Here is a 27746-nt window from a genome sequence, read left to right on the forward strand (position 1 = left end):
GAGGTGGCATGAGGGTATTGGACAAGGAAAGAAGTGAAAAGAAAACGCAGAGATCTTGCATTTTTTAATTCATACATCACGTTTATTCAATCTTGAATCGAGATCCATCTTCATCATCGGCATCAAGCATGATCTCTAATGACCAAACAGATAAAAAGAGGACTATATTTGCCCATCTTGACCATGCTTGTCCTCCGTCGAGCACTGAAGTAAGTGAAATGTCACATGATTGTGCTCCTTCCGTCTCCTGTAGTAGGGAAGGCAGGTGTGTATTGAAGTGGTGGGAAATGGATGAAAGGTGAGTGATGATGAATGACTTACAGAGTTGTTGAGTGTATGCAGCTGTTAAAACTGTATATCTATAGCTGAGGAAGATGGTGGATAATCTCATCTTGTGATGAGTATGAGTCCCTGACTCATGTATTCGCACCCTCTTGGATCTTCCAGCACAGCAGGAGCAGCGGACGGTGAACGAACAGAGTCACATGAAGTAGTGAAGGATGGGTATGAAAGTATGTATTTGAATCGCAGTAAACTAGAGTGGACTGGGAAATAAAGATATGGTGAGTGGGATAGCAAAGACAGAAACTCACCGTGGGCTCATCTTCCAAATCATCATCCTTTTCCCAAGCACTATCATCCCTTATAACAGGTAAGATCTTCCCTGCCATCCACAAGACTCCCAATCGAAATCCCAAGGATAAAGTTTGATGAAAGGGTAAAGAAGTAAGAACAGAGAAGAAAGATCCCGAAGCGCCTCTCAACGCTCTTGAAGCGAGTGAAGAGACAGTAGGATATCTCATAGCTGTAAGAGGGCTGGTGGTGACCCAAGAAGGTATGACTGAAGAGGGCAACCAACCGGACCCGAAGGCCCTTGTTCTGTTTGTCAGATTGTACGCCCCATTCTTCTACTTTTTGCTATCATATTGGTTTCCTCACCCCGGTTTCGAGGAAGAATCCGTGGTACTTTGATGGACGATGGAAGATGAAGTGACTCACTCTGCTGAGGATTCCACGCCGCTCAGCCACGCTGAGTACTATACGTTAGCACAGCTCATTACATCCGGCGTGGAATATATTGCTTAGTGTGGCTGATGTAAAGGCACGTAGATAGACTCACGACAACATAAACGAACACCATCGAAGTCTCTAGTACGTTCGTGCGCCGAAGAGCGAACCCGATAACAGAGAGAAAGAATACGGCAGTGAGTGCAGCGCCTAGGAAGAAAACTGATAAAGCGTCTTCGGCCGTGGAGGGAAAGATCTGGTGAGATTAGCGAGCTTCCGTCACGTCTTTCGTCTTTTCTACGCCCTTCACGCCTCTGAAGGCACGATTGTACGGTACTCGGTTGTCACGAGTCGTTCGAACACACGACCTGTTCGAACACTCCTCTGCGCTGACGCCCGGTAGGTTTTGGTGCCTAGAAATTCGTCCTGCTTGAGATCAGAGGCTGTTCGAAAGGCTCGTGTATTCGAGCGTCTCGTGTTAACGAGTGGTGTGAGTATCTTCTTTCCGTCCAGAAAGAGGGATGCAAGAAGAGAGGGTTATTTGATCCTCTTTAGGCAAACGACGGACGTGACGGGCAGAGAAGTGAAACTTGTGATCCTCTCTCCATTGCTCTTTGATCGGATTGAAAGAAAACAGAAAATGTTCGGACTCACCTTGATAACACCCCATATCCCTCCCGAATATATCCCCACAGCCGCTATGACACCAAGGATACTCCTCCATCTCGATCCTTCATAATCCTCCTCTTCAGTCCATCCCTTCCCCGCTCGTCCAGCAAGTTGAATGACTAACAAAGCACACACACCTTCCACCAACGTGAACAGTGGTGCGAGCCATCGCAGCACACTGGCATAGACTAATGGCAGGACATTGACCAGCCAATGAAGAGGAGCTATGGACAAGGTGGACGTGGGGACGGAAGGTGGATGAAGGTAGAAGTAAAGTGTGAGAAGGATCAAGGAGGAAGTGATGAGTGGTGAGAAGACGGAGAGGAATGAAGATAGTATAGATATCGGAGTTAGACGTAGTGTAGAGAGAAGGGTCTGGTATGTGACGAAGAGAAGGGATAGAAGGAGAAAACTGGGTGTTCCTACTGGTCAACGCCGCCATTTAGTCAGTGCCCTTGGTTCGTTATCTTTACATGATATGAGAGAGCAAGAATTGTCAGAAGATGATGGAATCAATGAGATGAATGACTCACCTAAGAGATCAAGGGTCATGGGTAAAGCCAATAAGATTTGAAGGGAAGACGAGGTCCGGGTGAGGAGCCCGAAGAAACCGCCCAACATGGTGGGCGATGACGATGAGGCGTGGTACGGCGGTCGAGACTAGAAAGCGTTTGCCCTTCGTCGATATACGAGCGGATAGAGCGAGATTATGACCAGCTCGAGACCAAAGCTGATGGATCCCGGTATTAGGAGAGAAAGGTCAGTCAAAGGTGAGCTTGAAAAGCGATCGGGAAGAAATCTTGACATCCTTTGGTCAAGCTCCTCTCTATCCGCCATGACATCATGAGGTTATGGTCAACTAAGTACATACAGTACAAAAACGAAAGACATGTGCTGTATGAATATGCATGTCCTGACCATACTGACTGTCATCTCGAGGTAGCCTTGGACACTTGTTGTCATTAAGCTCTCCTACCATGCCTAGGGCCTAGGGCCTCGACCCTCCATCTTGTCATCCATGTCCCCTGATGTCAGAAGATCAGCGAGAATATTCTGTTTTCTGTATGTAAAACTTATTGTTTTCAACGATTGACCTTTTTCTTGTCACCCTTTCTCCTCTTCTCTCTAATTTATCTCATGTCCTAAGAAGACTGCCAGACTCGTCACTTCCCTTCCTCACCAAACCATGCTACCCCTCTCGAGACTTGTTCCCAAACTGCCTGACCCACACGCATTCCACCCAATCTCCCGCCATTTCCCTCGCCCACCATCACTCCCTATCCGTGTCGTCCGCCCATACACCTCTCCTTCATCCGCTCCCAGTCCAAGACAAGTCCGACGGAATGCAGTCCTCGCCGCTCTGCTCCTCACTTCCGCTGCTGGAGCATATTACTACGATACTCGAGTTCGGCGTACGGAGACCACCGATCTCAGCGGAAGAGAAGTCACCACCGTAGAGAAATACGGTAAAACCTTCACTCTCAACCTCTCAAAACGACGTAATGCGCAGTATACTTTCCTCCGATTGTCAGACGAGGAGACTGAACAAAAACTCAAAGCACATGAGGACTCTACTAAAGTGACAAGGAGAGGCAATCCAGTTTTGAAATACGATACCAATTGGGTGGGTTCAAATGAACCTTGTGAGGATAGATATGCGAGTGATCTCATTCCGCGGGGTGATTCCATGAAACAGGATCATCAAAGTTGGTGGAAGTTGTTAAGTCTGGAGGCGGAAGCTGAGGGGATAGCGAATGAGGATATTTTTGAGGAGAAAGTGGGAAAGAGGGATTTAATGTTGTTCTCCATCTTTGACGGACATGCAGGATGGGCAACTAGCGAGTTACTGAAGAAGGTCCATCATCCGACGATCGCATTGAAGCTCGGTGCTTTACAAGCGGGGTATTTACCTAGTCAGAGTGGATGGAAAGTCATGGCAGGGTATCTAAACCCTTTGACTTGGGTGGGGAGAAGTAATACATGGACCCCGGAATATGTTTCTCAGACTATAGTAGACTCGTGAGTGTTCTTACTTGTCTATCATTGCTTCCTCTCATAATCTCATCAATACTTTTAATAGAATTGAGGACACATAAAAGAATGAAAAGATGAGGTTTGTCACTCTGACATCAGATTTCTCTCTCTAGACGAGAACATCTGTCAAACACCCGTCAAGATGCTCCCCTTACTGAAAGTTCAAAATTCAGTAAAGGACACCTTCCCCACGCCTCGCCAGATGTTCGTAGCCATGACTATGCCAGCGGAGAACGGATCATGTGCCATCTCTGCGATTGTCGACGCGGAGAATAACGGTTTGTACCTGGCCAACACGGGTGATTGTCGGGCTGTAGCTGGATGGGAAAGTCCGGATGGTACTTGGAAATGTGATGTTTTGTCGGAGGATCAGATGGGCGAGAATCCGAATGAAGTGACGAGGTAAATTCCCTTACGTTCTACTCCATCCCTGACATGACTGACTATCACTCCTGGGTGTAAGCCATAAAGTCAATGTGCTGACAAGTCAGGATGCAATCTGAACATCCTAACGAACAGGACGTCATCAAGAATGGTCGTGTGCAAGGAGGCCTTCAACCTACCCGAGCGTTCGGCGATGCAATCTACAAGTGGACAACAAATCAATATAATCAGTGAGACTACAACTGGACATGCTCATTCTACATGCTAAGGAGACAGGATCAAGGGCGCTTTTGACGCTGAAGATGAGAAATTCCGCAAACAACGACCTTACAATTTTACTCCTCCCTATGTGACCGCTCGTCCAGAGGTAGCATATCGTCATCTCCAACCTGAGTCTGGGGAGAAGTTACGGTTTGTCATCATGGCCACTGACGGTCGTGAGTTCATTCCCATCGTTATGAGTCTTTCTAATCAGTAGTCTGGGATAGAATGACCTCGGAAGAAGCAACTTTACTCATGGCTTCCTACCTCTCTCACCCCACGCATCCCGATATTCCCAAAACCGACCTTCCTACTCAATTTTCAATCCAGCCTTCGACGGAAGAAAGGCCATATCCCGCTGAAGACCTACCAGGAACAGGCGAGCAAGCAAAAGGTGCGTGGGTGTTTGAAGGTGATGAGAATGCCGCGACGCATTTGATCAGGAACAGTCTCGGAGGGGCGGATAGGAAGCTTCGAGGAGAGTTGTTGAGTATGCACGGTAAGATTACTCGATGGATGAGGGATGATGTTACTTGCACGTGAGTCTCAGCTTTCGTTCTTGGTCCTTTGAGGATTACGCTGACCGGTAGGGTGGTATTTTTCGGTGAGCATGAGGATGCCAAATTGGAAGCCAAAGTGGAATGAGGCATCGGTCCATACACATGACACAGGGTTGTTGTAAGGCGATACATATGCATATCATATTATCATCCCCTCTATTTCGCTGTACCTCTTGAGACTTTGCACTAGACTTCGGCTAGGCTACCTATTGTCCATAAGATGTGACCCATGGCCTTTTGGGGTACTTCAGGGGGAAAGTGCCATGTGCCACGCCTTGACGCCCAGACCATAGTGACTCCATACTACTCACCTGCAACCCATCAACATCCTTCTGTATCTTACTACAACATCAATGACTTTACAATGGATGACCTCTTAGATCTAAATTGGTCCTCTCCTACTTCTTCCCTCACCTCCACCTCCACCGCTCCCTCTCAACCATCTCAACCATCTCTCAAACCTCTGCAGAAATCATCTTTCGACATCCTTTCCCGACCTTCCGCCTCCCATTCACCCAACTACGTCCCTTCACCCATATTCACCTCTCGAGCTCCCAGTCCTCTTCCCTCCGCTTTACCTTCCAAATCAATCAACAAACCCAATGCTCTCACTCCTTCACCTCTCGCATCCAACACCGCGTCCCCTAACCCAGCTACTGGAGATGCCTTCAGTGGACTTCTCGGTCTACCGGATACTGCAACGGGAGTAGAAAAGAATCTCTCTTTAGCAGAGAGACAGAGAGTAGCTGCAGAGGAGAAAGAGAGGAAAGATAAACTCGAAAGGGCTCAGTTTGACCATACTGCTTTTTGGGACAAGTTGGGACAATCCTCAACCACCTCACACTCATCTAAACCGAACAACATTATCCACGAAGGTCTCAATGGTTTGAAAATATTACAACCTACTTCTAAAACACCATCTGTGATCAGTAAGACGCCTTCTCCGACTCCACAAACTGTGCAGATCATCTCTACTCCGCAAGGACTGCTTGACGACGAAGACGACTTTGGACTGTTGGCTGTCCCAAAACCATCTAAACCTCAAAACGCTTCACCAAAGATGAATTCTGTGGCTGCGGATCCTTGGGACTTTGATCAGTTATCATCTACGATATCAAGTGGACCATCAAGGACTCATACTCCACTCCCAAATTTCGAAAGTGGGGAAGATGAAGATGATCTCCTTGGAGATTTAGTTAAGCCAGTTGTTAAAGTCACCAAACCCGTAAGTCCATTCTCCCAATCATGTTCACAGGCTCTGACTGACGATTATCAGAAATCCTCAACCCTCTCCCCATCTACGAGCTCTCCCCGCAAACAAGGAGACCGTGGCTCGTCATCTCCACCCCCACATATCGTAGGTCAAATAGTCGAAATGGGATTTTCGCCCTTACAAGCTCGTCAAGCTCTCGCACAGACATCCACGGGACTTGACGTTCAAGCTGCTCTGGAGATTCTTCTGGCTGTTCAGACAGAAGAAGAAGTTCCCTCGTTTGACGACGAGGACATCGTTCTCCGAGAAAGAGTGAGGAGAGAAGAAGAAGAAAGGGAACGTCGGCGACGTCGTAGACAAGGTCCATCGAGAGATACTGTGTTGCCGCGTACGCCGGAGGAACGTAAGGCTGAGACTGGAAGCGAATACGATACTGATAAGATACTGGCACAAGCTTCTGCTATCGGACAGGATGTTCTCAGCAAAGCTACCAGTTTTTGGAATAGTAGCAAAGAGAAAGCTCTCAAGGTATATGAGGAACAACGTAAGGCTATGGAGGCCAACACTTCGAAGGAAAGGAAGGCAAAAGGTGCAGAAGGGAGACCTAAATGGATGGCCGAGGCTGAAGATTATGAACAACACACACGATCACCGGAAAAGCCATCACGAGTGGACAGGGAGGATTCTCTTAGACGTCGCAGGACTTCTGATGATATGTTAAGGTCGAACGGCCAGTCCTCCAGCTCACGAGAAGGAAAGGCGGAAGAGGAGCGATATTTGTCCGTAAAAGAACGAACAGATTTATTATTTTCTGATGATCTCAAACCATACAGGTCTCCTGTCCGACATGGTAAATCAACTCGTGATTTGTCGGAAACGCAAAAGACAACAGTACGACCCAAAACTCCCATTCCTTCTTCCGCGTCCGCTTCGGCGTCCAGATCCTCTCAGCTACCCTCTCGGTCAATTGTTCCTGCTACACCGTCCCAAATACAACAGTCAGCCGCCAAGAAGACTCAGGGAAATGAACACTTCAAACTTGGTCGATTTGCAGAAGCTGAAGCTGCGTACACCTCTGCCATCTCGTTTTTACCTGAAGGACATCTTTCGTTGATTTCACTGTATAACAATAGAGCGGCGACGAGATTAAAACTGGGGGAATCAACCTCTGCCGTATCAGATTCTACGATTGTCATCGACCTCATTGGTACGGGGTATCATCCGAATAAAGAGGCACCTCTTCCGCTCGAAGCTGCCGATGTAAGGCTGGGAGAAGCGCTTGTCAAGGCGACTATGAAACGTGCCCAAGCTTGGGAAATTGGAGAAAAGTGGAAATCCGCTTTGGAAGATTGGGAAAGGGTTTTCTCCTTCGATACAATCCTCATGGGTTCGAGCCCAGCGTCAATACGAACGTTAGCTTTGGAAGGTGCGAGACGATGTAGGAAAATGTTAGAACCTTCTCCTCCCACACAAACCAACGGAGAAACGTCTGTGAAAGCCAAAGGTCCCAGTGTGGCCAAAGTATCGAAAGAAAAGGGTGAAGGGGCAGATGTGAACAAATCGAAAGCGGTGGATTCTTTGCGTAAAGTCGCTGCGGCTCAGGAAGCAGAAGAGGAGGAACGACTTCGATTGAAAGATACCATTGATGCGAGACTTCAAGCGTGGAGAGGGGGTAAAGAGAATAATTTAAGAGCATTGATAGCGAGTTTGGACGTCGTTTTATGGGATGAAGTGTTGAGCGGAGGGTTGAAAGTTGGGATGCACGAGTTGATCAGTGAGAAACAAGTCAAGATCAAGTATATGAAAGTGATAGCTAGACTTCATCCCGATAAGGTGGGTTCATCTTTTGCTCGTTTCCTGGTTATACTACTTATTACTTTCTTCTTCCTATTTATATATATACCTGTTTTGTGTTTCCCACCGTAGCACTGTCTTCTCTCCCCATCGCGTAGTCTCTCAGCTGCCTCGTTGCTTTGAGGAACAGAATACAGACACCTACATTTGGGCCCGGGGGGCAGGATGTGTGCGATCCAATTTTGACACAGGAATGTGTGACATATACTGACTACCAGCTCGACGCGGGAAAGACAACATTAGAACAGCGTATGCTTGCAAATGGGGCGTTCGGGACCCTCAACGAAGCGTCAGTTATTACCTTTCACGTTTTGCTCAGCTGATGAAAAGATGGCAAGCTTTTCAAAATACATAAAACGCATACAAATAACATCTATCAGATAGATGAACATGCATAGTATAATTCATCCTCATTCCATCTCACACTCATCTTTGACATCCTTTCTTCTCCTATACCCATAGTGCATCCTTTCATTTGATGTTACAGCCATATACTGACTCTCGTCCTCGTTCAGTCCTACCTCATTTTCAATAAATTACCCGTATCGCTCAAAATTCCTCCATCATTCGCTCCTGGTGAGCAAAGAGAAAACCCCACAGTCACAAACTTGTTTGAGAGTTGGGGGTAGCTGACCAACCAGTGTACTAGTCTTCTTTACTAGAACGACCCAAAGCGTTAGGAAACCTCGTAAGAGTGACTCCTGATGTCAGGTCAAGAGTTATGGCAGACAACATGGGTCATGCTTGTCTCTGGGGGAATAGTAGGGTTTCTCCTTCTTTGGCCAGAAGGAGCAGGAGAAGTGATCAGTTGGGTTATGGGTGAGAAACCGTCCGTTGGAGAAGGCGGTGAAGCCGCTCGTCCTTCACCAGGAAAGAATATGCCGGGAATGGGAAGAGGTCCAGGTAGACCGATGGTCGGTCCTGTTGGTGGGATACCAGGTGTGGGGAGGGTACCTCCGGGGATGTTTGGAATGAAGGGTATGCCGATGCAAGGAGTTGGGGGATTACCAGTACAGGGAGTAGGAGGATTGCCAGTCCAGGGTATTGGGGCAAGTCCAGGAGTTGGTGTACCAGGCATTGGGATAGGTGGTATGCCTTTTGGGGTGGGTGTGAATGGTCAGGGGAGAGGAATTGATAGGTTACCCGGCTTAGGGAGTGGTGTGGAAAGAGGAATGGTGGGCTCGAGACTCATTGGAGGTCCAGGTCAAGGTATGTCCTCTGATCATTCCCGTTTCTCTCTCATCAATTTCCCATCTCGGCAGACTTACATGCCTCTCTCCAATTCCCAGTGTACGACTCGTGAACCCTTTTTCACGAACACTTCTCTATCCTTGATTACGCAAACACCCTACTACGAGCGTTAAGGTGATACCAAATAAATCTCTATATCTCTTTGCTTGTCATTGTATATATCGAAATGACGAATCATAACTAACTCACATAGCTTCAATCCTTGTCCCCACAACCGATCCCAACTCCCATCTGACAGCTTTACGTCAAGGAGTTTTTCGAGGATGGTACGATCCTTCCGATCCCGATACTACCATTTCTCTCATCATCCTAATCTTCTCTGTCCTTTTCACAATAGTAATCCTTGGTCAAATCCTCAAAGCGGCTTACGATGCTAAACCTCCACTTCCCGCTCCCACACCAGCTGAGGCTTTACTGACAGGATCCGCTTGGCTCAGTAACGAATTGAAACGACGTCAAGTCGAAATGCGAGATGAGACTATTTTCAGGTTGAAAGAAGCTGCGGCGGAGATAGAGAAGAAACAATTGAAAATTGAGAATGAAGAAGGTAAAGAGAAGGCTGAAAAATGGAGGAAGAATTTTGATGCGGATCGCACAGAGCAGGGGGAAAGGTTGAAGGGATCATTGAAAAGACAAGGTAAAGATTACGTCAGGTTGAGTGCAAAGGATTGGGAGAGAATTAAAGCAGAAGTTAAGCTTGAAGCTAGAAAGTCAGGTGAATCTAAAGATAAAGGGAAAGAGGAGGGGAAGGAAACAGAAAAGGAAAGACAGAAACGAAAAGAAAAGGAAAAAAAGGAATCGGGTGGTGATAAAACTTCAAAATCCACTGAAACGGAAACGAAAACGGAAACCAAAAAAGAAAAAAGGACATTGGGAAACTTTATGAGAAAATGGTTTTTACGTGATGGAGCAACGACTAGCGCTCCGAAAGGAAAAGAAAAAGATACAAAGGTCAAATTCGTCGATCCTATAACTGCTCAAGCTAACATAGCTCAAAGTACCGCCAACGCTCAGGCTATGGCCGATCGACTCAATCGGTCAAAATAGTCAATTAGATCAACAATATTTTATAAGTCGCACATATCATGTGACATGTGGCATTCATGTACAATGCATGTATCAGTGTAGCTTGTAGTATGCTTTCACAATTCTCAAGTTTGAAAAAATCAGTATTTTCTATCAGCAATCGTAACATGGTGGCGGTTGAGCGCATTCATAACAACCAAACAACTTTACCGGACTCTAATCCGGACCGTAAACCTCTACCTGAAACTTCTACTTTTCCCCCTCTAGCCAAAGACCGGAAGGAGGACATCACTATGGGTATGATGCTTGAAACAAAATGGGAATCGTATGTGGGTATCAATGATGATGCAAATCGAGATGAGGGCGAACACGAGGTGGAACTCGCGCATGGGACCAGAGGTTACCCATTTTGGAAGGGGAAGGGGAAGGGGGGACAAGAAGGCGAAAATGTGATCAAGGAAACCGCCTAAAAGACGAGCTTCTTAGGCTGTTCCCAAGTGTACTCGGGGTTACCAAAGTGACCGTATGAAGCCGTTTTAAAGTAGATTGGGTTCTGTAGGTTCAAGTCGCGGACTAAATGTCAGCTTCTGAGTAGTGGGATTACCGAAAATACAAGACATGATAACACTGATGATTCTACCATCTGAGAAAAAGGAAGACAGCGACTCACCAATCACACCGGGACGAAGATCAAAGTTGTTGCGGATCACATGGACCAACTCCGCGTCAGGCTTGGTACCGGTACCGTAAGTGTCGACGTAGATGGATAAAGGTTCGGCAACACCAATGGCGTAAGACAGCTGAACGAGGCATCGACGTGCGAGACCAGCGGCTACGAGTGATTTGGCGATCCACCGAGCAGTGTAAGCAGCCGAACGATCGACCTTGCTGAAGTCCTTGCCCGAGAAAGCACCGCCACCGTGGGCACCCCAGCCGCCGTACGTGTCGACGATAATTTTCCTTCCGGTAAGACCGGCATCACCTTGAGGGCCACCGATGACGAAACGTCCTGAAGGCTGGATGTGGTAGACGACGCGGTCATCGAGTAGGTTCTTGGGAATGACTTTGTGTACAATCTTCTCCATTATTTCGCTTCGTAGATCCTCAGTGGAGATTTCTTCGGCATGCTGAGTCGAGATGACAACGGTGTCGACACGAACGGGAATGACGGCACCGGATGGATCCTTCTTGTACTCCACGGTAACCTGAGTTTTCGAGTCGGGCCGAAGCCATGGCAGAGAGCCGTCACGACGAGCAGCGGCCATTGCGGCGTTGAGCTTGTGCGAGAGCATAATGGTCAGGGGCATCATCTCGGGAGTTTCGTCCGTAGCATAGCCGAACCTTCAGGATCAGCATGTTTCAAAGGGGCAATGTATGGGTACACACATGATACCTTGGTCACCGGCACCAATGTCCTCCAAGCTACCATGGTCGAGACCTTGAGCGATATCAGGCGATTGTTGTTCAATGGCAACGAGCACATTGCAGGTCTTGTAATCGAACCCCTTGTCAGAAGAGTCGTATCCGATGTGTTTGATCGCTTGACGGACGACTTTTTGAAAGTCGACCTGAGCTTTGGTGGTGATCTCACCGAAGACCTGATGTTCAGCCACTGCCCCAACTTCTCGGAGTATTATGACACCGACGATGGCGATATAAGATGCAAGTGATTGAAACAAGAGGGGATCAACACGTGTGCACTGACCATGATCATACCAGTTTTCGAGGCCGTCTCACAGGCTACCTTGGAAAAGGGGTCCTGAGCGAGACACGCATCGAGAATGGCATCTGAGACTTGGTCGCAGATCTTGTCAGGGTGACCCTCGCCCACAGACTCGGAGGTGAAGAGGAAGCTGGGGTTCGGTGAGGAATTTGAGGCAGAGGGTGAACACGGTTGCGAGGCAGGGAGTTTTGTGTTGTTCCGAGCGTCAAAGCGGTGGACGGGGGATCCGGAAAAGAAGTGACCAAAGGTGGGACAGGTGGCGAAAGATTAGCAAGATGAGGGTGTGGATAGCGGGGACAGTAGAGAATCAATGTCAGCTCGCGTGTACTCTCGAGAATGGATCAGACGTTATACTCCGGAGTGAACGTGCGAGGGGAAGTGGGATTATCGACTCACTGTCCAGGAGCGAGCTCGTGAGAGACACTACCGCCGTTGGCATTTCCGTTGACGATACCAGTCATTGCGAGTCGTTGATGATAGTAGTATAAAAGGATATGAGACTCGTCTAGATGGATGTAGAAGCAAGTATGTGATAGAGGAACGAAGATAAATTTGGCAGTAAGTATGTCAGTATTAGAGGGAGGGGAGAAGGCGCCGGAACTTTTTTTTGTCGTACGTTTCGCTCGCTCACGCCATCGCACTTGGCCCGTGATCGGCGCTGTCCGCTTTTCTGTCATTCCGTGACGGTGTGGCATTTTCACGAGTGTGGCACTTGAAGTCATCCTGCATCCACAGTGCCACACTCCGCCACGCATTCACCCTTCGTGTGTACGAGTACGAGTATGCGGCAATCCTTTTTGAGGGTTCCTCTTGAGCACTTTAAAATGTCCCAAAATCTATAGCAGTGTTCTTCTAGTGGATGAAGACTACCATATAGGGCTGCACCTGGTGCTATAAACTTACAAACATCCAAGCTTCACACGCTTGAGGTCAGGACGTGAAGATCACTCAGTCGAGCTCTAAACCTCCCCTGCTATACGGGACAGCTACATGGCTTTCCCACTTGCATTGCTTGATACTGCAGAGTTCTCTTGCTGATACTCACAGTTGTCTGTCATCGGATTACGCCATCACTTATAGTGTGTCAACCGGTCATCCTCTTTAACTAAGCAATGGCATTGCCAAAGATAGGAGGATTATCTCATCCCACCTCGCAACTTGAGACATGCCACCCATCGCCGCATCTGGAGATGCGCTCGTTTGGATTTAAATCTGCTCAGAGGGAGTAATTTGATCACAAAACAAGCATCCAAGAAAGAAAAGGGCTGGCGTAGAATCCTAAACTCGATATCAGAAAGACATTCCAGACCCAGCGGAGAGAATCTTGATTCGTTGCCGTGCAATTATGGCGGTCGGTAGGTACTGCCAACACGACAAACTACTCCGTTGTGTTCCCTCCCAAGCATGAATAATTCCTTACAGTATAAAATGAAGTGGTCGTTTGGACAACATCTTGAGATGTTAGCTTCAATGCACATTGAATATCCCAGGTCCTGACATTATCACATCGAGCGGCCGCAGGACCCTGATTCCGCCTAGATTCCGAGCTCCATTCCTCCTTTGTTAGTAGAAAATGACCCCTCCGGAGTTGAAAGCGATGTGACCGTTTTGAGCCAACTGGAGTGTTGTCAAGGAAGCTCACATGGGTCAGTTTTGAGGGGACAAGTGACTAGCGAAATTTTGGCCTCGCTTTTAATGACAATCTTGACAATGATCAATATGGTTCTACCACAAGTAGATGAAGCATTGAAAGGTGCGTAAATTCACTGGGCGATGTACCAGCACACGTTGACCTAGCTGGCAAAGATGACGAATGTAGCGTGGGTCAATGGAAAAAACCTCTTTCCTGAGGAGACCGGGCCTTCTTTCAATAAATCGCTTACAACCCTCTATCTTCACAGCCGTATGCTCTACCACTTGAAGCGCTCAGATGGAATGAAAGGCCAGATAATCTTTGGTAATGGCGCAAACCTAAGGAGACAGGTAATCAAGCAAACCAGAAACAAATATCTGTCCAATTGTCGGGTCCTATCCCAGACTCCCTAATGTCATCTATCCAGTTTTCTTTCTGTCCCCCTTGTACTGAACATCTGCAATATCTTAGCAGAAGAGATGCTTGTATATGCTTCCGCGGAATACGCTACGGATTTCTCGTTTGAAAGAGAGTTTCGCCTGGACGACGGAAGTAGACCGACCTTAGCCTTGAAGGGGTTAAAGGATGACTTGGCAAAGTGGACAAGAGAGGTCCTGGGTGTTGTGCTCTCAGGAAATGTGAGCAGTCTGCAGACAGATTGGGACAGGGACGACTTGGATAAACCCAAACCTGAAAACATGACCATTGATCGAAAGTATGAGATTGCGTTAAGCGAGATTACTGTTGATTTTTGTGGTTTAGTATCTGGCATTGATATGGTTAAGACAGACGAGGATTTCAGAAAGACACTCTGTGACCTTGACAATGGTGTTGACAAATTTCAGACTTGGTGGTGTAATCATAGAGAGGAAGCTGAGGTTTTCAAATTGTACGCCCTTGAATTGCTGGCAGAGCAGGAAAACCCATATGCCCGTAACCTGGTATGTCCTATTCATTCACTCCTCACTCCCCAGGAATGAAATTTTGACATGAAGGACAGAAGCTTTGGGAAAGAGTGAGAGAGGAGATCCACTGATATCCAGTTCCAGCTCCTGTCTCAGTCCCAGGCCCTACCTCCTTATGACTTTGACTATCCCTCTTCTCAGGGACTCACAGCTGCCCCAGCCTCTATTTCAGAGGGCAACAGAGGCATGAGGCAGTCTACAGGTGATGAGAGACTGATGTGAGCTGATTGCCTGACTTCTGTAGCCATGTGCCATGCTCACAATTCTGACCTCCTGTCACGCAATCACTTCCTTCCCATCAAACAACTTTCCTCTGGACATCAGTTTGCCATCAACAATCCTGCTCCCACAAACTTCACCACCCACAAGGGTATTAGGAGGCTGACTTTGTTGAGGACAGAGTTAGTCAGGTAGGAAGTTAGTAAAAAATGAAGTTAGAGTTGTAAATGACAATTCAATGCATCTTAAGAAGAGATATAGTAGGGTCCAGGATGTCATGGAACACCTCACAATGCCTGGAGTGAACTTTTTGCCATCCAAAAGGGGAGCAATTGCGGCTGCCTGTCAAATTCAGTCATACCGGTCGGTAGCAGCCCAATTTGGATGCTCATAAGTACTGTCTCTTGTTTGTCCACGCTACAGAAGAACCAAGGTACTTGTCAAACTCCCCCTCTGTCACAAATATAGGACTGATGATGATGAAGCCGCAATGGCGTGTCTCAAACAGTCTTAAAGGCAACAGTAAGTTAGAGTAGAGAGTTGAAATCAAAGATGACAATTGATCAGAGAGACAGAGAAACAAACAGAGAGCTAGAACCACTATTTATAGACAAAATCCTCCAAACTGAGCCTAAAACTCCTTCCTCTCCTCTCCTACTTTGAGGGGGGAAACCCTGAGGAGATTCTGAGGAAACCCTGTATCAAAAGCAGTGTTTTAAACGAATTTTCAGAAGCCTCTGACTCATCCTAGAAGCCCCAGAAGAGATCTCCTCATCAAAGGCTGAAAACCCATTGAAAAGTCAGACGAATAAAGGAGCCGCGAGAAGTGATCTTGAGGCCTGGGAATTAGATGAGCTCTGATCTTTCAGGGGGTTCAGAGGGTGTTTCTTAAGCGCCCACATTATGCAGATTTTGACCCAAAAATACCTGGTTCGGTCCTGCGGGTTCGATAGAGGTTCGAGAGGTTCGAATATAGGCTAAATATGCATAGTAGAGTGGTTTTCCTTCTGGTTCTCTCAGTTGAGTCGTCCGCACTGCTGAAAGAGATGAAACCTCTGACCATTAGTGCGTACTCCTCATCGCTAATGTGTACTCGTGGTAACCGGGGAACGGACCAACCACCAATCGGAACGTCCTTTCACATGATATATGAATGATGCTTTCTCTCTTCTACTACAAACATGCCTGATCTTTTGCTTGCTGCATCCCGCTACAAGAAAAAGCATCCCTCTGAGAGTTTTGCCAGTGTTTCACTTCGCTACAACATCCCAAAAACCACCCTGTACAACCGCTTCAAAGGAGTTCACTCCCCCCGAGGGAACAATGTCGCTCGAGCCCTCTCCATCCCCCAAGAATACAGACTTATCAACAAAATCAATGAGTATGCCAATCGTGGAACCCTTCTTACCCCTCGGTTTGTGAAAGAGCTTGCAGAAGCTGCGGTAGGACGGTCACTTGGTCAAAATTGGACCTCACGCTTCCTCCTTCGTCATCGAGATCGTCTCTCCTCTCAATACAACACATACCAAGAGCTTTCTAGACTTCGAGCAGACAAACCAGAGACAAGAAAAGCGTGGTATTCCCTGGTGAGCTCCTCTATGATCCCATTTCTATGTCTAGAATCTGATCTTGGAGTAGTCTTGGTCATTTGCTGATATATAACAGGTAAAGCGTGTTATCGACTCCGGACTCTATCCCCCTCACTGCATGTTCAATATGGATGAATCGGGTTTTGATCTCTCATATGAGCGCAGAGTTCGACGTGTAACTCCTCGAGCACACAAACGTAATACACAAGCTGTCGGACCCAATAGTGAACACATCACCTCTATTGCCTGCATTGGAGTCGACATCAATGCTCCTCAGGTACCACCAACGATCATCTATCAAGGAATGGGACAGGTTCTGCCAGCTTGGACTCAAGTGAGGGAACCAGACATAGTACAAAAGGGGATGGTAACACAATCAGGTTGGAGCAATACCTATATCTGTCAAAAGTGGTTGACCGATGTCTTTGATCCAGCCACTCGTGACCATGTTCCCCCTCACTGCCGACGACTTCTTTTCCTTGATGGAGCGGACCCCCATGTCAAAGTCGAGTTCCTTGAATTGTGTTGGAGTAGGAACATTGTTGTCATCATCTTTCCAGCTGGATTGACAGGAGAACTCCAACCATTGGATGTAGATTTCTTCAATCACCTCAAGCGCACCTTCTTCAACCAACTGGATGATTATCAACGTGGGAGTTGTTTATCTCGAGCAGCGAAGGGGATGTTTTGGAGATGGCATCAAGTAGCGTGGAAGGGAACGATGCAGGATAATCAGATCAAGGCAGCTTGGCGGAAAGCAGGATTGTGGCCACTGGATCCTGAAGTCATGGGTGCGGTCGATCTACCTACTTCATCTATTCCCCCTATTCCGACCACACCTCCTCCACAAGGCTCTTCACCTGATCTTGAAACCCCACGGAACTATCAGCGCCTCCGAAAATACTCGTCTCTTATCCGGCAGGGTGTGCTGGATCCAAAACAGGCATTTGAGAAGGCAAGGAAGGGATTGGAAGAGTCATTGGCGGATTGTGCATTTAAGGATAGGGAGGTGAAGGACATGCGGGCAGCAATGACATTGGATAAGGAAGCCAGGGGAAGTAGGAAGCGTGCGATCTACAAAGATGGTGAAGTCTTTGACCCGGAGTACCAGGAGCGGAATGTAGAAGCACTTGCCAAAAGAAAGAAGGCAGAGCAGGAATCTAGGATGAAGAAGAAAACGGCTGCGCTGGCTGGTAAGTCGAAAGGGAAGCAACGTGCTTCCCCTGCCTCCAGGAGGTGCTCTGCGGGTCCCTCTACTATTGCTTGAAGAGTTTGAATCCATATGATGCATGTGAAGTAAAGTAGCACGGTCAGAATTCTTGTACTTTACGGGTAAAAAGTCGTTCCGGTTGGTGGTTGGTCCGTTCTCCGGTTACCACAAGTACTCTTCATCAGTGGCGTACACTTCTCAATCAGTAGCGGGTGTGTATTGATCAGTAGCATGTTTTCCATATTCAAACACGTGTTTTGTCACGGACGGGGTCTAATCCCCCGAGGGTAGGCAAGGTGACTGGAATGGGGCTGTAACCCAATACTTGTCTCTGGCTCGTAGAGCTTGAGGAGTATACAGAGGGTGACAAGGGACTGAGGGGACTGAGGGGACTGCAAGATGTCAGGCTGGGACTGACTGGATTGACACAAGATCCATAGGTGGGGAACAACCTGTTTGGAGGGGGTATTTATGTCACGGCCGTCGAACAACTACTTCTTAATAGACCGACGGTCGACGAACCTCGGCTAACTTCACGCTCTGAGTCGATGTCTCACCCAACCAGGAGGGCGCAGACGTCGAAAGGGGTGTAACTACGGCGTACTTCGGCGTAGTTACTCTAACTAGGGTTTTGATCTACTGATGGCGATGTATCTTGATTTATAGCTATCTCTATCTGTCTTTTACTACTGACAACAATCAAGGATCGCTGAAGAACTTCAGCGATCTTCTCAGCTAATATTATCTACTCCTCCTAGACGTTCATCCAACCCTCTCGCGCTTTGACGTACTTCAACGCACTTCGTCCAACTTCCCCGAGCCCTCGGCCATCCTCTTCCTCCTTCGACTAACTCCGCCTAACATCGCCGCACTTCTGCTCCCATTGTCCCTACTTAGCCTAACTCCGTCCAACTTCGCCGTACTTCTGCTCCCATTGTCCCTACTTAGACTAACTCCCCTAACATCGCCGCACTTCTGCTCCCATTGTCCCTACCTAGCCTAACTCCGTCTATCTTCGCCGTACTTCTGCTCCCATTGTCCCTACCTAGCCTAACTCCGTCTAACTTCGCCGTACTTGGTCTCAGAAGTCCTGAGTTACGTGTAGAGTAAAAAGGTTAAGACGTGATGGGGGTTTTGATGGTCAAAGGAGGGTCATTGTTGGTGGAATAATCGAGGTGTCACGACGTAGTTCGTGACAGTCGCCCCCTTCTTTAGCCGCGAACGTCCTCGTGAGCGATTACACCTCTGTCGTGTCAAGAGAACTTAGCAGCGTAGTACCCCATTCTCTCCCTCCCCATGACCATCTTTCACCCTTCTGCTCTTTGCGCCGCACTTCGTAGTTGGGCCTCCTTTCACTCCAAAACCCGACAATGAGACTCCCCTAACTTCGTCGAGGTTTGCCGTAAGAAGCCCTGTGTCTTTTGTAGGTGAGACACGCTTCCTGAATGGCAGCCGAACAACACCGTTGTTTGTCGAAGTAACCCTCGCTTATATTGAGATGAGACACTATAGCGTGGGAATTTTGATCGTCCCTGCGATGCCTTTTGTTGATGAAACGCGAAGTTTGCCGCATGTTGACGACGAGGATTTAGGTTTGATTATACTAAATACTGAGCAGTTCGCCGAGCTTCTCTCTTTTTCCCATCTGCTTTCAAAACTTTCTATCTCTCTTACCTAGAAAACAGATTTGTTACCTTGAATCATCTTTTATTTCTTTAAGTATTTTTAACGTCATGGCCCCTCCTACTCCCACCTCTAACCCTTTCGCCGCCATGAGGAACTTTGGTGGTATGGTGTCGTCTGCTCGTGAGTTATTCCTCGACACTTACCTCACTTCGCCGGACTTGGCTGATGTTCAGTTTCCTTCGGCGACAGATCTCGCCAAGTCTCCTCCCTCGGCCTCGGCACCCTCTCTTTGGGGGAGCCGTCTGGCGATGTCCCTCCTCCTCGCTCCGCTTCTCCTCCTGCCGCCAGCCCTCGCCGCAGGACGCCCGCCTTTCGTCCTGGTGAGTCTCCGTCCTCCTCCGACCAGGAGTCGCTCAGTGGTTCGGAGTCGGACGATCAGTCAGACTTCGAAGGAAAAGGGGGTGATTATAGTGATGAGGATGATAGAATCGTGTCGGAGGGTGAATCCGAGTTAGAGGAACACTCGGATGATGATATGGTGGCGGTTAGTGTAGAGGACAACAACGTAGATAGTCCTGAGCGTGAGTTCTTCGTCCAACCTCTCACACCTTCGCCGAACTTGGCCTTGTTTATCTGTTCTTTAGCTCTCCAAGACATTGCTAACTCGCAGCCGCTCCTGCCCCTCCCCCTGCTCAAATTGTGGGCCAGAAACGACGCCGTTCCCTCTCCTCTTCTTCTTCTTCCTCTTCTTCTTCTTCCTCTTCTTCTTCCTCTTCCGGGGTTCTCCCCCCCCCCAACGCCATCGCCGCTGCCGCCGCTGCTGCCGCCGCTGCTGCCGCCGCCGCTCCTGCTGCCGCCGCCGGTCCTGCTCCCGCCGCCGGTCCTGCTCCCGCCGCCGGTCCTGCTCCCGCCGCCCCTGTCGCTGCTCCCCCCCCTTCTCCCAGAGGGGAGCCTTCGCCCAAACGGGTGAAGAGATCACTGCGGGAAGAAGAGTACTTGTGGGAGAAGATGAAGTCCGAGCCTGGTCGTTGGATCGCGGTTGGTGTTGACGAAGCGTGTGATCGTTGCCGGTGAGTCCACCTATTCGTACTACGCCTAAGTTACTCCTGCTAATTAGTAGACGTGAGATTATCACGTATAATCGTCCAAACTGGCCCTGCCTCAAGGCAGTCAGGCCACACAACAAGGCCCTCCGTTGTGCTTCATGCACGTCTGGCCCCTGCTCCTTCTGTCCCGTTTCCTCTGCCCGGGACATCCCGCCCCGTCCCTTCGACGCTTCTCCTCTCCCCCCTCCCCAGACTCCAGCGTCTGTCCCCCGTTCGCGGGTACCGTCTTCGTCTCTCCGGTCGGTTCGCCGTACTTCGCCGGACCTCCGCCCGTCGCCTCCGTCGCCGTCGCCCTTCGCTCCTGTGGCCGGCCCATCACGTCTCCCGGCTGTTCCTCCTTCGTCTTCTCGCCGTCCTTCGGCCTCTGCTCCTTCGGCCTCCCGTCCTTCGGCCTCTCGTCCTTCGGCGCCACGCCCGTCCTCTCCAGTGGTAGCTTCTCCTCCGGCTCACAGCACCCGAAGTCGGCGTCCTTCCGTTCCTCCGGCCGCTTCGGCGGCCCCTCCCGTCACCCCTCCCTCTGCTTCCCAGAAGACACCGAAGTCTTCTTTAAAGAAATCAAAAGGGAAATCTAAAGAGAAGGAGGTTGCCTTCAATGATGGTGATGTGGAAAATGAAGATACTCAGCGTGCTGGTCCCTCTGCTCCCCGGTTGTCCCTCGTCCACCCTCGTATCTCCCTGGACGTCCGTATTCCTGAGGACGAAAAGGAATTCGCCACTTATCGTTCTCTCGTCCTCGGTCTCACTACTCAGCTTGAGGCCGCCCGAAATGATACATCTCTCCTGCTTGACTTCTCTTCTCGTCAAGCTAACGCTTTAAACAATCTTACTGCGGCGTTAGTAGATGTAGTCAACACTGGGGCTCTGGACGACGAAGCAAGGACAAGGTTAGCGGGCGTCTCTCGCCGAAGCCTTACTGAGATAGCCGATGTTCGCCGAAGACTGTTCGACACCCCCTTCCTAGTCACTCCTATGGCGTATGAGCCACCACCGTCCCTTGACTGGTTAGGTCGCCGTAGTAATTCTCGTGTCCCAGCTTCCGCCCAGACTGCTCTCGACCTCCTCAGTCTTCCCTTCGAGTGTCTACGGACCATACGTTCTCTGTGGAGGACCCCGAGCATGCAAGCTGCTCGAGATGTCCAGGACTTCGGTGACTTCTTTGGGGCTATGAATCGGGCATGGAATGCTTCTCTCTCTACTGCGTTCCCGTCTGAGACTCTCGACCTACCTTCGGTCATCGGTAGCCTCCACACCAATCCCGCGGGACCGAGTAGATCGAAGGAGAAAGGAAAAGGAAAAGGTAAGGGTAAGAGTAAGGACAAGTGAGCGGTACGTAGCTGTAATCCTATGTTGTATGCAGTACGTTCTATCTCCTAGCCCTTCGCAGTCGCCCTTCTTTCGGCTTAGTAGGGTGAAGTTCGTGGAACTTCGCCAATATGTCATCAGCTCCATCGACGTTCTCCACTGGTTCCCATGATACTGAATCGTCTGTTCCTTCGTAACCTAACCACTCTACCAAGTACTCTAACTTTCCTGACCTCTTATTTACTCTAGAGTCCACAATATCCTTTACCTCCCAAGACTCTCCCTCATTGTCTACTTCTACTGGCCCAGGTGGCTCAGCTTGCTGACCAGGAAATATTGGAGGGTGATAAGGACGGAGCAAGGAGACATGGAATACATCATGGATACCTGCCATCGTTCCTGGTAATTCCAATTTACAAGCATGAGAACCTACCTGCCGTACTACCTTGTACGGCCCACTTTGCTTAACATCTAACTTCTTCATTGGTCTCTTCGTCTTAATATTCTCTAACGACAGCATCACTAGGTCTCCTTCCGCGAAGTTCGGCGTAGTCCGGTGTTTCCTATTGTATCCTTCGGCGTACTTCTCATTAGCTTTCTCAATTCCTTCGATACAATCTTTGTGTATTTCAGTCAAATCTTTTACCACCACCGTAGCAGCGGGCACTTCGACCTCGCTAGCCTTTATCTCTTCAGCCCAACGAGGGTGATATCCATAGTTCGCATAGAATGGGGTTTTGTTTATCGCAGAGTGCTGGGTGTTGTTGTAAGCAAAGCTAGCTCGAGCGAGTAGCTTTGACCAGTCGTTCTGCTGATAGGAGGTGAAGATTCGAAGATACAGTTCCAAAGACTGGTTGGTTCGTTCGGTCTGTCCGTCAGTCTGTGGATGATATGCAGTAGAGAGATGTAGTCTTATTCCGAGACTATCGGTCAAATTCTTCCAGAACTTGGAGGTAAACTTCGATCCCCTGTCCGATACTATATTCTCTGGCAACCCATGCTGGGCCACCACATAGTCCAATATCAACTCTGATAGGCCGGCTGCGGTTAACTTCGTCGTAGTCGGGATAAAAATGGCCCATTTGGTCAACCGGTCCACCACTACTAAGATGGAATTGTATCCATGGGAATTCGGGAGCTCTTCAATGAAATCCATCGAAATGCTGGACCATGGCTTCGTAGCCACTTCCAGTGGTTTAAGCTCTCCATGGGGTCTCTGCCTGTTAGTCTTTGCTCTCTGACACACCGCACATCCAGCGATGTAATCTTCAACATCCTTCCTTACTCCAACCCAAACGTAGTCCCGTAGGACTAGCTCGAGAGTCTTCGCTGAGCCTGGGTGACCCGCTAGGACCGAGTCATGCCGCGTCTTCATTATCTTTAGTCGAGCATCGGCGTAGTTCGGCACATAAGTTCGACCATCGAACGTGAGGAACCCTCTTGAGTTCCATCCCCCACGAAGTATTAAGGGAGACCGCGAGGTACGGCGTAGTTCGGTGACCGACTCTGGTTCCTGCACATCATCATGACATGTCGGATGAGAGCACTTAGCACAGGTTACCCCCAATAATTCTTCTCTAACCTCCTCCACCTCTTCGTCTTCCTGTATTCCAACTACCAAATCCATAGGATTAATAAGGTCACTCTCTCTTACTTCCTTCGTCCCTTGCAAAGCACGAAGTAGGTGTTGTAACCCAGAGCTAGTGCCGTCGAGTTCGTCGAACTTCGGCAACCCTTGAATAAGGTTGCTCTCCTGCACCATAGTACTTCCTTTTCCAGAGTGGTAGTCTGCTCTTCTCGATAGTCCATCCGGCAGTGTAGCTTGTCTCCCAGGTCGATACACCATTTTAAACCTAAAGTTAGAAAGCTCTTCGACCCACCTGCCCTGCCTCGGGCTTAACTGCTTCGGTTCCATCCAGTATGTCAAGTTCAAGTGGTCCGTGAGAACTGTAGTTTCTACCTGTAACAGTAAGTGTCTCCTTCTTCTGAAAGCCTCAACGATAGCTAGTAGTTCCTTCTCGCCTACCGTGTAGTTTAACTGCGCCGCTTGAAACGCTCCTGACTCGATCGCTACCGGATGTTCTTGTCCTAACTCGTTCACCTGCGATATTATGAAACCCCACCCGAAGAACGAGGCATCTGTCTGTAGTAATGTCTTCAACGAGGGATCAAAGTGAGCCAATACCGGGGCCCTACACATTCTATCCTTCAACTCTTTAAAAGCTCTTTCCTGCTCCATACCCCAGACAAACGGTACATCCTTTCTTGTGAGGTCATTGATCGGTTTAGCAATCCTAGAGAAGTTGGGGACAAAACGCCGATAATAACTAACGACTCCCATAAATCCTCTGCTCTCTCTTAGGTTCTTGGGACGGGGAAAAGACACAACAGCGTCGATGTACTCTGGATTACTAGAAACTCCCTCCCGTGAGACCACAAAACCCAAGAAGACTACCGAGTCCTTTTCAAACTCGCACTTACTAGCCTTGACGAACAGATTCGACCTTCGAAGAACTTCGAATACCTTCGCCGTAGTTCCTCTCAATTCTTCCAACGTCTGACCATAGATGAGTATATCATCTATATAGACAACTACTCCTTTCCCCAACAGTTCTCTGAAGCTTTCATTTAGGAAATGCTGGAATACAGCAGGAGCATTTCGCAGACCATCTCGAACAACAAGAGACTCGAACATACCGTACTGAGTTCTGAACGCCGTCAGGTGTTCGTGTCCTTCCTTTACCCGTAGGAGTTGATAAGCTCCAATCAGATCTAACTTGCTGAAGTACCTCGCTTTTCCTAGCTCTTCGGTTATCTGACCGATCAGAGGCAGTGGATAGGCGTCGGGTATCGTTGCTTCGTTTAACTTTCGGTAGTCAATGACCATTCGCCATTGACCTTTTGCTTTCTTCGGTACCAAGAACATCGGTGATCCATAGGGCGAATTACTGGGTCGAATTCTTCCGGCCGATATTTCGCGATCTAGGATGTCTCTCAGCGCACTTCTCTGATCTTCTCCAAGCGAGTAGAGTGGAGCAACCTTCAGGTTCGCCCCCTCCTTAAGATCAAACTCCAGATCATAGCCCCTCGAGGGAGGTAATTCTTCACCTCCCTTCCTTGGGTTAAAAACATCAATGAACGAGTGGTATTGTTCAGGAACCACCTGATACAATTCCTCCTGTTCCTCCGGACTCAGTTCATCCTGGTCATCTTTGTCTCGGAGATCTATCGCGTCCGTCGGAGTCGGCAGCCCTATGGCCGCTAACTTCGCCGCACTTGGTGAGGCTGGGATGGGAAATTTCACCGAGTTGTCTCTTCCATCAAGGACAACCCCTTCCTTCCTCATCCAATCCCACCCTATCACAACATCTGCGTCGCAGAGCGTTGTTACATCGAGACAAACAGATCGCACTTCGGCGTCCTTCGTCAAACTAAATCCGACTTCGACAAACTCGGTGATGGGTCCAGCGACACTCACCGAGCCGTCGAACATGTGAACGGGTACGCTCACCTGATATTGTCTCCTTTCTGCGCCTATCTTCGTCGCCGCTCTAGGACTTATATATGAACAAGTAGCCCCGGTGTCCCAGAGCGTAGTTAGCTTCATTCCATTAATGAAAATGTCCGATTTAGGTTGATCTCTGGAAACGGAAGGGATGAGGAGATGATTATCGACATTGCATGAACAAGGGGTACTGAGTGGTGTATTTTTGTATTCACAATCCTCTGGCTCCATCAGCTGTGTTTCTTTTATGGGTTTGGGAATGGTGGCCGAGAGAATATGGCGGACCCGCCGAGCCTCGCCTACTGCGACAGGTCCTCTTCTTTTCCCTGGTCCTCTTCCAAATCTACTTCTCCTCCAACCGCATTCAAGTTCCTCCTCTGTCCGAGAGGTACTGCGTTCCCTCCCGATCCTCCACCACGTTCTCCGAACTTCTCCCCCCATGGAGGCAACAGTCCAACCTTAACCTTAGCCTCCCTTACAGGGCATTCCTTCAGCCAATGTCCTGCTTCACCACACTCGGTACACTTCCCCTCCTTCCTCCTTGTCTCCCTCAGATCGGAGCTCGGCCTAGGCCATCTTCGGCGAACTTCGTCGATGTTTGGCGGTGTACTCTTTACCACCGTCGACCTCATAGCCGCCTGGGCACCACCCTGCGCCGAAGGTTGCCCCTTTTCCCATTTCTTCTCTTCTTTCTTCTCCGTCCTCTGACTTTCCACCACTGTCGTTGTCCTTATCCCTCCTTCCCTTTTCCTCTCTGCCTCCTTCTCCACTTGTCTCCTCCACAGGCGGTTGTCCAAGGGAATCACAAACTCCAATAGCTCTTTTACAGTCCCAAACGATCTACCGTGTCTTGCGATTTCATCTAGAAGGTGTGATTTTAGTCCTTTCTTGGCTCGGTCAACTAGGTTTCCATCATCAGACCACTTGAGAATCGCAACATGTCGCTGAAAGGCGGAGAAGTAGTCCGAAGCAGACCCGGTTTGCTTGAGGTCGTTAAGTTGTCGGGCCGCAGTTCCTTCTTCGTCTGGATCACCAAAGTTAGTCTTGAGGTACTTAACGAACTGATCGTGTGTCGTGAGGTACTCAGGAAGAGGTCTTTTGGATAGATCGGGCTGCACTGCAAGAAGAGGTGTTTCGCGTAGATGAGAGATCATGAAAAAGACTTTCTTAGTGTCGTCGGGGAAAAGATGAGAGTTCAATTCGAAGTGTACGTCGCACTCAGACAGAAAGGCGGTTAACTTGTTCCGATCTCCTCTCCATAGGTCTGGGTTAGGTAGCTTTATCCCTTTCCGTTGTTCGCCCACTACGCTTGGGGTCGCCGAAGTTTGCCGTCCCATGGCGTACCTCACCCCTTCTGATATCCCTTCTGCAATCCCGCCCACTGTATCCCTTTCTCTTCTCTGTTCCCATTCCTCCCTACGTCTTCTCTCCTCCATCATGTCTTTGTTCATATTCGCCACCATCTGCATCAAGGCCAACACCACCCCTTGTGTTCCTTCTTCTCCCAAGTTCGCCGTACTTCCAGTGTTTTCTCTTGGGCGTGGGGTTTGGTCTGATCCAAGTGGGGATCCCACAGGTGGGAGAGCATTAGACGGAGGAGAAGGAGGGTTAGAAAGCACCGGTGGAACGAACTCATCTCCTTGAATTGACCCCCCCACACTATCCTCAACTCCAAGGTCCTGCCCCATTGCTCTGCTAAGCTCCTCCAATGCTCTCCTCTCGTTCTCCTCCATCCTGTCTCCATCCCTACTCATGCCTCGTGTAATTCTTCTTTCTGGTTCCATATTATCTTCGTACTTCTCCGAGGTTCGCACGGGTCGTCGGTAGGAGCGATCCTTGATACTGTCACGGCCGTCGAACAACTACTTCTTAATAGACCGACGGTCGACGAACCTCGGCTAACTTCACGCTCTGAGTCGATGTCTCACCCAACCAGGAGGGCGCAGACGTCGAAAGGGGTGTAACTACGGCGTACTTCGGCGTAGTTACTCTAACTAGGGTTTTGATCTACTGATGGCGATGTATCTTGATTTATAGCTATCTCTATCTGTCTTTTACTACTGACAACAATCAAGGATCGCTGAAGAACTTCAGCGATCTTCTCAGCTAATATTATCTACTCCTCCTAGACGTTCATCCAACCCTCTCGCGCTTTGACGTACTTCAACGCACTTCGTCCAACTTCCCCGAGCCCTCGGCCATCCTCTTCCTCCTTCGACTAACTCCGCCTAACATCGCCGCACTTCTGCTCCCATTGTCCCTACTTAGCCTAACTCCGTCTAACTTTGCCATACTTCGTTGTCCTTGTGCTCCAGGCCCCCGTATACCTTATTCTCCGGTTGTCTGCTCCCATTGTCCCTACCTAGCCTAACTCCGTCTATCTTCGCCGTACTTCTGCTCCCATTGTCCCTACCTAGCCTAACTCCGTCTAACTTCGCCGTACTTGGTCTCAGAAGTCCTGAGTTACGTGTAGAGTAAAAAGGTTAAGACGTGATGGGGGTTTTGATGGTCAAAGGAGGGTCATTGTTGGTGGAATAATCGAGGTGTCACGACGTAGTTCGTGACAATTTATCCCCATCAAGCGGGTTGCTCAACATGTCTACGGAAT

The 27746-nt window shown here is 48.9% G+C and overlaps 9 protein-coding genes across 9 annotated transcripts; 6 read left to right on the forward strand and 3 right to left on the reverse strand.

Annotated features, from left to right (window-relative positions):
- Positions 1 to 82: 82 nt before the first annotated feature.
- Positions 83 to 2298, reverse strand: TREMEDRAFT_25546 (uncharacterized protein; the record flags this gene model as incomplete). Its single annotated transcript, XM_007000578.1, has 7 exons — positions 83 to 204; positions 322 to 391; positions 594 to 879; positions 1000 to 1037; positions 1121 to 1264; positions 1663 to 2102; positions 2211 to 2298. 7 exons carry the CDS (start codon positions 2296 to 2298, stop codon positions 83 to 85), a joined length of 1188 nt encoding a protein of 395 aa, XP_007000640.1.
- Positions 2299 to 2863: 565 nt separating this feature from the next.
- On the forward strand, positions 2864 to 4899 carry TREMEDRAFT_24534 (uncharacterized protein; the record flags this gene model as incomplete). The annotated part of the gene is made up of 5 exons (XM_007000448.1): positions 2864 to 3696; positions 3811 to 4113; positions 4203 to 4325; positions 4372 to 4532; positions 4574 to 4899. 5 exons carry the CDS (start codon positions 2864 to 2866, stop codon positions 4897 to 4899), a joined length of 1746 nt encoding a protein of 581 aa, XP_007000510.1.
- Positions 4900 to 5634: 735 nt separating this feature from the next.
- TREMEDRAFT_12801 (uncharacterized protein) lies at positions 5635 to 8273 on the forward strand (the record flags this gene model as incomplete). Its single annotated transcript, XM_007000340.1, has 5 exons — positions 5635 to 5791; positions 5900 to 6123; positions 6193 to 6863; positions 6963 to 7962; positions 8202 to 8273. Coding segments are annotated over 5 exons (2124 nt in total), but the record flags the coding sequence as incomplete, so codon positions are not given.
- Positions 8274 to 8687: 414 nt separating this feature from the next.
- TREMEDRAFT_59390 (uncharacterized protein) lies at positions 8688 to 10281 on the forward strand (the record flags this gene model as incomplete). The annotated part of the gene is made up of 2 exons (XM_007001575.1): positions 8688 to 9192; positions 9428 to 10281. 2 exons carry the CDS (start codon positions 8688 to 8690, stop codon positions 10279 to 10281), a joined length of 1359 nt encoding a protein of 452 aa, XP_007001637.1.
- A 144-nt stretch (positions 10282 to 10425) lies between these two features.
- TREMEDRAFT_37234 (uncharacterized protein) lies at positions 10426 to 12560 on the reverse strand. Its single transcript, XM_007000820.1, has 5 exons — positions 12380 to 12560; positions 11966 to 12113; positions 11647 to 11858; positions 10931 to 11601; positions 10426 to 10833 (listed from the first exon to the last, which is right to left on the reverse strand). Exons 1-5 carry the CDS (start codon positions 12442 to 12444, stop codon positions 10727 to 10729), a joined length of 1203 nt encoding a protein of 400 aa, XP_007000882.1. The 5' UTR covers positions 12445 to 12560; the 3' UTR covers positions 10426 to 10726.
- Positions 12561 to 13702: 1142 nt separating this feature from the next.
- TREMEDRAFT_59392 (uncharacterized protein) lies at positions 13703 to 15429 on the forward strand (the record flags this gene model as incomplete). Its single annotated transcript, XM_007001576.1, has 6 exons — positions 13703 to 13736; positions 14088 to 14557; positions 14660 to 14799; positions 15065 to 15163; positions 15286 to 15322; positions 15388 to 15429. 6 exons carry the CDS (start codon positions 13703 to 13705, stop codon positions 15427 to 15429), a joined length of 822 nt encoding a protein of 273 aa, XP_007001638.1.
- Positions 15430 to 15981: 552 nt separating this feature from the next.
- Positions 15982 to 17656, forward strand: TREMEDRAFT_25048 (uncharacterized protein; the record flags this gene model as incomplete). Its single annotated transcript, XM_007000514.1, has 2 exons — positions 15982 to 16386; positions 16466 to 17656. The coding sequence occupies 2 exons, from the start codon at positions 15982 to 15984 to the stop codon at positions 17654 to 17656; spliced, it is 1596 nt and encodes a 531-aa protein (XP_007000576.1).
- Positions 17657 to 19332: 1676 nt separating this feature from the next.
- TREMEDRAFT_59394 (uncharacterized protein) lies at positions 19333 to 21654 on the forward strand (the record flags this gene model as incomplete). Its single annotated transcript, XM_007001577.1, has 5 exons — positions 19333 to 19405; positions 19459 to 19605; positions 19669 to 19806; positions 19896 to 20295; positions 20346 to 21654. The coding sequence occupies 5 exons, from the start codon at positions 19333 to 19335 to the stop codon at positions 21652 to 21654; spliced, it is 2067 nt and encodes a 688-aa protein (XP_007001639.1).
- Positions 21655 to 25437: 3783 nt separating this feature from the next.
- TREMEDRAFT_59396 (uncharacterized protein) lies at positions 25438 to 26922 on the reverse strand (the record flags this gene model as incomplete). Its single annotated transcript, XM_007001578.1, has 2 exons — positions 25438 to 25842; positions 26521 to 26922. The coding sequence occupies 2 exons, from the start codon at positions 26920 to 26922 to the stop codon at positions 25438 to 25440; spliced, it is 807 nt and encodes a 268-aa protein (XP_007001640.1).
- Between the last annotated feature and the right edge of the window lie 824 nt (positions 26923 to 27746).

Source organism: Tremella mesenterica (genome assembly GCF_000271645.1).
Source record: "Tremella mesenterica DSM 1558 unplaced genomic scaffold TREMEscaffold_1, whole genome shotgun sequence".
Taxonomy (NCBI): Eukaryota; Fungi; Basidiomycota; class Tremellomycetes; order Tremellales; family Tremellaceae; genus Tremella; species Tremella mesenterica.

Excerpts from the sequence above, each read along its gene's own strand:
- TREMEDRAFT_37234 (XM_007000820.1), bottom strand. The coding sequence starts at position 12,444 with ATGACTGGTATCGTCAACGGAAATGCCAACGGCGGTAGTGTCTCTCAC. Across the intron at positions 12,114-12,379 it reads CACGAGCTCGCTCCTGGACA|CTTCCTCTTCACCTCCGAGT; the intron begins GTGAGTCGATAA and ends ACCGAACCCCAG. Across the intron at positions 10,834-10,930 it reads TCTTCGTCCCGGTGTGATTG|TCCGCGACTTGAACCTACAG; the intron begins GTGAGTCGCTGT and ends GCTGACATTTAG.